An 8,197-nucleotide genomic window follows, 5' to 3' on the forward strand; every position below is an offset into this window, starting at 1 on the left:
TTCGAATGATGGTTGTTCTCACGTAGCAGGGTTTGAAGAAAACCCTATTTGGGAAGGCGAAGAAACCTGCAACTATGTCTGATGATGATTGGAGCGATTTGAATGATAAAGCCCTTTCAGCTATTCAGTTGTGTCTTTCGAATAATGTTCTACAGGAAGTTCTCTCAGAGAAAATGGCTGCAGAGTTATGGGTGAAGTTAGAGAACCTCTACCTCAACAAATCCCTCACCAATAGGTTGAGATTGAAGCAACAACTGTATACCCTTTATATGGGTGAAGGTACTTCTATTAAATCCCACATATCTGAGTTCATTTCTATTGTTACTGATTTGAAAAGGATAGATGTTAAAATAGACGATGAAGATTTGGCCCTATTATTGTTATGTTCTCTGCCTCCATCTTATAAGCATTTTAGGGATACCATGATTTATGGTAGAGAGACAATCTCTATTGAGGATGAGTTGACATCTACCAATAAATCTGATGGTGTTGGTTTGGTAGCTAGAGGGAGAACGAATGAAAGGGGTTCAGATGGTGACAAAAAGAAGGCTAGATCAAAATCTAAGCACAAGAATTTAACCTGCAATTACTGTAAGAAAAAGGGGCATATTAAATCTGAATGCTATAAGCTTTTAAATAAGCAGAAGGCAGATGGTGGTGCTCAAAATCAACAGAAAAGAGATGATTCTGCAGAAGCTAGTATTGCTGAAGATGAGAGTGAGTCTGATATGCTTTTGGTGACTAATGATAAAGTTAGATCACAGGATGAATGGATTCTTGACTCTGGTTGTTCCTACCATATGTGTTCCAATCGTGAATGGTTCTCCACATACGAATCAGTTTGAGGTGGAGTTGTGTTGATGGGAAATAATGCTTCTTGTATGACTATTGGAATGGGAACGATTAATATTAAATGTATGCTGGCATTGTTAGAACCTTGTCTAATGTCAGGCATATCCCTGATTTGAAGAAAAATCTCATCAGTTTAGGCACTCTTGATTCAAATGGGTGCAAGTATACAGCTGAAGTTGGAGTCATGAAGATCAGTAAGGGTGTTCTCTTATTGATGAAAGGAATCAAGGTTGGCAGTTTATATGTGTTGCAGGGTACTACAGTCACTGGGTCTGTTGCGGCAGCTTCATCATCTATGTCTGAATCAGATGTCAAAAATTTATGGCATATGAGGTTAGGCCATATGAGTGAAAGAGGGATGGCATCATTAAGTAAAAGGGGCTTGTTGTGTGGTCAGAGTACAGGAGCAACGGAGTTCTGTGAGCATTGTGTGTTTGGGAAGCAGAAAAGAGTTAGTTTCAGTACTGCTATTCACAGGACTAAGGGAACTTTGGACTACATTCATTTAGACCTATGGGGGCCCTCCAAGGTTGCTTCAAAGGGGGCTGGTGCAAGATACTTGCTTACTTTCATTGACGATTTCTCTAGGAAGGTTTGGGTCTATTTCTTGAAGTACAAAAATGAAGTATTTATCACTTTCAAATAGTGGAAGAATTTGCTTGAGAAGCAGACCGAGAAACAAATTAAAAGGTTGAGAACCGATAATGGCCTAGAGTTTTGTGAAGGTGACTTTAATGAGTTCTGCAAAAATGAAGGTATTGCAAGACACCATACAGGTGTTAAAACACCCCAGCAGAATGGAATGGCAGAGCATATGAATAGAACCTTGTTAGAAAAGGTGAGGTGTATGTTATCAAATGCAGGATTGGGCAAGGAGTTCTGGGCAGAAGCAGTTAACATAGCAACCTTGTTGGTGAATCGATCTCCTTGCACAGCTATTGAGTGCAAGATTCTAGAAGAAGTTTCGTCAGGTAAACCTGCAGACTACTCAAATTTAAAAGTATTTGGATGTCTTGCTTATGAACATGTAAATGAAGGGAAGTTGGAACCTAGGGCTAAGAAATGCATTTTTCTTGGGTATGGATCTGGAGTGAAAGGATACAGGTTGTGGTGTCCTGATCCAAAGTCTCCAAAATTTCTTATTAGCAGAGATGTTACTTTTGATGAATCTACTATGTTGCATCCTAGGAAAGAAGCTCCTATTCATTGTGATGAAGGTCAAGAAAAATCTAGAGAGAAGGTGGAGTTTGAAATTGGTGGTTCATCTTCAAACAAAGCACAATCTACTTTAGTCCAGCTGCCTACTTTTACTGAAGGAGATGATGCTCAAGAGAATCAAGAAGAACGGTACAGCATTGCCAAGGATAGAGCAAGGAGAAATATTAGACAACCACAAAAGTATGGGCATGCTGAATTTGTTGCTTATGCATTGTCTGTTGCAGATACAATTGAAAATAGTGAGCCTGCAACATATTCTGAAGCTGTTGCTTCAATTGATTCTACAAAATGGTTGATTTCCATGAATGAGGAGATGGAATCTCTTCATAAAAATCAGACTTGGGAGCTTGTGAAGCCGAGAACAGGGAAGAAAATAATTGGTTGCAAATGGGTCTTCAAGAAGAAGGAATCTACCTCAGGTGTTGAAGATACTCGGTACAAGACACGTTTAGTTGCAAAGGGCTATAGTCAAGTACAAGGAATTGATTTTAATGATGTTTTCTCACCTGTTATTAAGCATAGTTCTATTCGTGTCCTACTTGCTTTAGTTGCTATGCATGATTTGGAGTTGGAGCAACTTGATGTGAAAACAACATTCTTGCATGGTGAACTAGAAGAACAGATTTATATGCATCAACCTGAAGGGTTTGTTATTGAAGGTAAGGAGGACCATGTATGTTTGTTGAAGAAGTCCCTATATGGTTTAAAACAGTCTCCTAGACAATGGTATAAAAGGTTTGATTCAGTTATGGTTAGTTTTGGATACTCCATGTGTCAATATGACTGTTGTGTTTATTTCAGAAAGCTCTCTGATGGGTCATTCATATATTTGTTGCTTTATGTTGATGATATGTTGATTGCAGCAAAAGATAGGAATGAGGTCAATAAGTTGAAGAAACAATTAAGTTCTGAATTTGAGATGAAAGATTGGGGGGCAGCAAGGAAGATCCTTGGTATGGAGATCAAGAGGGATAGAAAAGCAGGGAAGCTGTGGCTATCTCAACAAAAGTACACTGAGAAGGTATTGAATCGTTTTGGCATGAAAGATGCCAAACCTGTAACTACTCCTCTTGCATCTCATTTTAGACTTTCAACTGCTCTATCAACTAAGACAGATGAAGAGGTGGAGTTGGCTCTAGTGCAGTTGGCTCCGTTGTGTATGCTATGGTTTGCACTCGTCCTGACATTTCACAAGCTGTCAGTGTAGTGAGCAGATATTTGTCATGTCCAAGTAAAGCTCATTGGGAAGCAGTGAAGTGGATACTTAGGTACTTGAAAGGGACCTCTGGTGTTTGTTTGGAGTTTGGGAGGAATGGTGATAATTTATCTGGTTATGTTGATTCAGATTATGCAGGTGATCTTGACAAGAGGAGGTCACTCACAGGCTATATATTTACTCTTGGAGGAAGTATGGTTAGTTGGAAAACTACTTTACAGGCTACAGTTGCATTATCTACTACTAAAGTAGAGTATATGGCAGTGACTGAGGCAATTAAAGAAGCTATTTGTCTTAGAGGTTTGTTGGGAGAACTCAGCATGAATCATGGGGTGACTGTTGTCCATTGTGATAGCCAGAGTGCTATTCACTTGACTAAAGATCCAATGTATCATGAGAGGACAAAGCACATTGATGTTCGGTATCATTTCATAAAAGAGATAATTACTCAAGGTAATATTCAAGTGTTGAAGATTGGTACTGAAAACAATCTAGCTGATATGTTGACTAAGCCTTTATGTGTTGGTAAGTTTGAGCATTGCTTGAACTTACTTGGTGTTTGTAGTGTTTGAGTTCAGCCCTTTGGAGGGCTATTGGAGAAGATGAAGATATTAGCTATTTGTTTATCTGTTGGAGGAGAATTCAAGCCAAGGTGGAGATTTGTTAAGTTTGTCTCGAATTCTTAACCCGTTTTGAAGATTGACCCGATCCGACATATTTTGGTGGCGACCCGAATGGGAAATTTTCTGAGATCTGTGATGGAAGCAGAGGGCTTGGGCCGATAGGATGTTCATCTGCATTACATCTTCTTATCTTTATAATAGACTTTAGCGGCTTTCGTATATCCAACGCCACTCGAGCCCTAAAGTAGTTTAGCCTTTGTCCACTACGTACTCCCATGACATGCATCAATCTAGAAACCAAGCCAACCTTCTGGACTAATCTAGTCTCCAACAGATAATCTTGAAGTTCATTTGGAATCTCATGAAATTGCACCCAAAATCAGTATTAGAGAAAGTCCAGTCTTTGGTAGCCTTCTAGCGCTCCAGGTCGATCAAATTTCTTGCAATCGACCACAGTGTTTCATTAAACACATTTTGAACATCCATTGGATGATCAAACTTCAACAGATAAGTATTGGTCTTAATCGAGGAAACAAGGACAATCTCGTTGGTGTTCCATGCCAACACCAACGTTGCAGTTACCGTTTGTCTTCTATAAGACTTTCTAGCCAAAACATATCCTGCAAGAGAGAGAGAGAGAGAGAGAGAGAGAGAGAGAGAGAGAGAGAGAGAGAGAGAGAGAGTGGGAAAGACGATCTTCAAACTAATCATCAAGTTCAAAAACACCATCATCTTCAGAATTATCATCTTCAGGAATCAATGGTACATGGTTTGTGAAGTGGTAACGGTGGCGGGGGGAGAGGTAGAGGATCTGTACTCATGGTTTGGGGTATAAAATTTTAGACGAGATCACTCTAGGGAGGGAGGAAAGAGACACACCAGATAGACAGTGGAATTTCCTAATGTGAGATTACTTAGGAAATCCTCGAGTGGCTATATCTAGTCCTAAACAATTTACTGAGGTTTCAGTAGGAGAGGCTATTGCTATAAGAGAGGGTCTTTTGGCAGCCTTGGCTAATGGGGTAGATAAACTGTTAGTGGAGTGTGACAATCAAGAGATTATTTCCTCCCTTCAGTCACTTGAAAGAGATTCCACACTTTTTGTTAGACCAATTATTGAGGATATCAAGCATCTGGCCACTTATTTAGAAGAATGTAATTTTGTTTTTATTCCAAGGGTTGCCAACTCTGTTGCAGATTCCTTGCCAAAATGGCTCTGTCCTTTTCGAATAGGATAGTTTGGCCTATTTCCGATCCTTGTTTGTCTGCTTTTATTGTCACAGAGGGCAGGTGTGTAATCCATTCTACTGAATAAATGGACACAATTTTCACCAAAAAAAAAAAAAAGAATGGGGGGCCAATAACATTTTTGACATTGGAGTCTTAACGTGTAGGTAATAAATAATTGGCGGTTAGTAAGAGTTGATAATACTATGTAATAGGTAGTTAGATATCATAAGTAGTGGGTTACACGTAAAATATGTGAAAAAATGATAACCATTTTGTAACTGGCATACCCCCTATTTAGTAGAAAATATAAAAAATTGAATCTCTAATTAGTCTCTCAAGATATAGAAGCCAGCTCCCTCCCAATTACTCAACATGGATTCTTATAATCTTCCTCAATGATCTTCAATAATATATGAGATTTTCCAATTTTTTTTTTTTTTTGGTAGAATAGAAAATTACTGATCATTATGTGAACTAGCAATGACTTCAAACCAACATAGGTCATATAGCCAAGGAGTGGAAATAGGCCAATCTGTCACACACATAAAAGACAAGGCCTTCCGAGCCAAAGCATCTGCAATACTATTCAAAGCCTGTGGAATACAATGAAAAGAAATAGAGATGAAAGATGTTACAAGACTTTTCACATCTGAAATAGCTGTAGCCGTCTCAAGGGGGGGATTGTGCCTTGCATCATTTAAATACTCATACACTTGCTATCTGTCTCCACCTGAAGATGAGTATATCCTGCTATAATAGCTGAAGATAATGCTTGACGTATTGTTAAGATCTCACCTTGCAAGGGTGAAGTGAGACGTTGAAGAATAGAAACATCTTGCAATTGAGTTCCATTATTATCCTGAAATATGAATCCCAAACAGCCGTGAGACTTTCTTCTAGGTAGAGCAGCATCACAATTTACCTTCAAGTATCCAGTTGATGGAGGCGTCCACTTACCTTCTTCACTTTCTTCCCTTTGACTTGGTGCAGGTTGAGTCCACTGGGGTTTAGTTGTCACCATCTGAAATTCAATAAAAGTCTTCTCTGCAACCATAGTTACCTCTTGAGGGCTCTAGTTCTTTATATTAAATACCATATCATTCCTAGCCCGCCATGAGTACCAACATAAGAAGGAGGCTATAGACAGAGATTCACGAGCTATCTTCTTATCATGGTGAAAAATACTATCCCAACCAGCTGACTAGTTTGAAAATATTGGCACCTGATCAATGGGTGGGATGTAAGACAAATAACTCCCAAACCATATGGCTTTAGTAAACGAACATTCAAGCAATATGTGATCAGACATTTCCTTTAGTGCTCCACATCGTTGGCAAGAAGAATCAATATGGAGTTGCTGTGACTGTAACCCATCACCTAAAGTAATACCCCTTGCACACACTCTCCACATGAAAGCTTTTACTTTTGGTAGTAAGTTGGTAGCCCAAATACATTTCCAAACGGTCTCAGGCATATGCTCCTATTGGAGACACCTTGATGTGGATGCTTTACATGCAGCTCCATCTTTATCTCTAACTTGCTTTAAATTAGATAATAGATGATAAACCAATTTCACACTAAAAACACCATCCTTTGAGGCCCCCCATATCAGCTTATCAGCACTTGGGAATAGACTTAGGTTGATCTTTAAAATAGCATCTCTATCAGACTGATGAAAAAACTGTTGCAATAAATATAATCTCCAATACCTTGTAACAGGACCAATAATATTAGCTACTGTTGATAATGTGCAGCCTACTGGCTTTGGATATTGGAGTTTATAATGAGGCAATGATTGTATCCATTTGTCCTGCCAAATATCTACTAAAGCACCATCCCCAATTTGCCATAACAAACCTTCCTGTAGAGCATCCCTTCCCTCCAAAATACTACACCAGCCCCATGATGGGTTATGACCCAGTCTAGCACGTAGAAAATCTAAAGTTGGAAAGTAAATGGACTTGATAAATCGTGCCCAGTGAGTTTCAGGAGATGACCATAACCTCCATGCCGCCTTAGCCAATAAGGCTTGGTTTTGTAACCTTGAGTCTCTAAAGCCAAAGCCTCCTCTATTCTTCGAGCGACCCAATCTCTCCCATGAGATCCAATGGATCTTAGAGTCATTTTCAGAATCACCCCAATAAAAGTTAGAAGCAGCCTTTCTAACATCTTCATGATGTGAAACTGCTAATTTAAAATGTGAGCCTGCAAAGTTAGACATAGGGGATAATGATGCTTTCAAGAGAATCTCTTTTTCAGCATGAGATAGGTACTTCTTCTTCCATCCTTGTAATTTATTCAGAGTTTGCTCCTTAACTTCACGAAATAAATCCTTTTTAGAAATACCAAAATCGGTTGGTAATCCTAAATACTTGGAAGGGCCATCACAATAAGGAACTTTAAGCACCCTTGACAACCATCTTTTAAACTTAACATGAGTGTTTGGACTAAAAGTAAGGCTAGATTTCTTGAGATTAATTTCCTGACTCATAGCCTTACAATATAAGTCAAGGCATTGATTAAGAGATGAAATTTCACCTAACTTGACCTGAGAGAAAAAGAAGACAATCATCAGCAAATAGAAGGTGGGTGATTGGAGTACCTCTATGCCGAACTCTAATTCCATGTAGGACTCAAGACCCCTCTGCTCTTCTGATAATTGAAGTAAGTGCTTGTGAGCATAAAATAAATATTGTTGGTGGATGGGGTCTCCTTGACGAATCCCTCTTGTTGGAGCTATCGATCCTTTGATACATCCATTAATGAGGAGGCTATAAGAGACCGATTGGATACAAGACATGACTCTACTAACCCAATAATGGAGAAATCCCAGCTTCAGAAGCATGGCCTCTATGAAAGTCCATTCTAGTATGTCATATGCCTTGCCCATATCCAATTTCAAAGCTAAGAATTTATCTTTCCCCTTCTTTCTCCTCTTTATGTAGAGAAACATCTCGTGAGCCACTAAAATATTATCTGAGATAAGACAATTAGGGATAAAAGCCGACTGGGTAGGAGATATAATTTGATGCAGAGGTCCATGTAGGCGATCAGCCAT

General features: G+C 39.1%; 1 protein-coding gene across 1 annotated transcript; it reads right to left on the reverse strand.

The window, feature by feature from the left end:
• Positions 1-6,619: 6,619 nt before the first annotated feature.
• Positions 6,620-8,197, reverse strand: LOC122086886. The gene has a single exon (XM_042655808.1). The coding sequence runs from the start codon at positions 8,195-8,197 to the stop codon at positions 6,620-6,622; it is 1,578 nt and encodes a 525-aa protein (XP_042511742.1).

Source organism: Macadamia integrifolia, chromosome 8 (genome assembly GCF_013358625.1).
Source record: "Macadamia integrifolia cultivar HAES 741 chromosome 8, SCU_Mint_v3, whole genome shotgun sequence".
In the NCBI taxonomy this organism is placed as follows: Eukaryota; Viridiplantae; Streptophyta; class Magnoliopsida; order Proteales; family Proteaceae; genus Macadamia; species Macadamia integrifolia.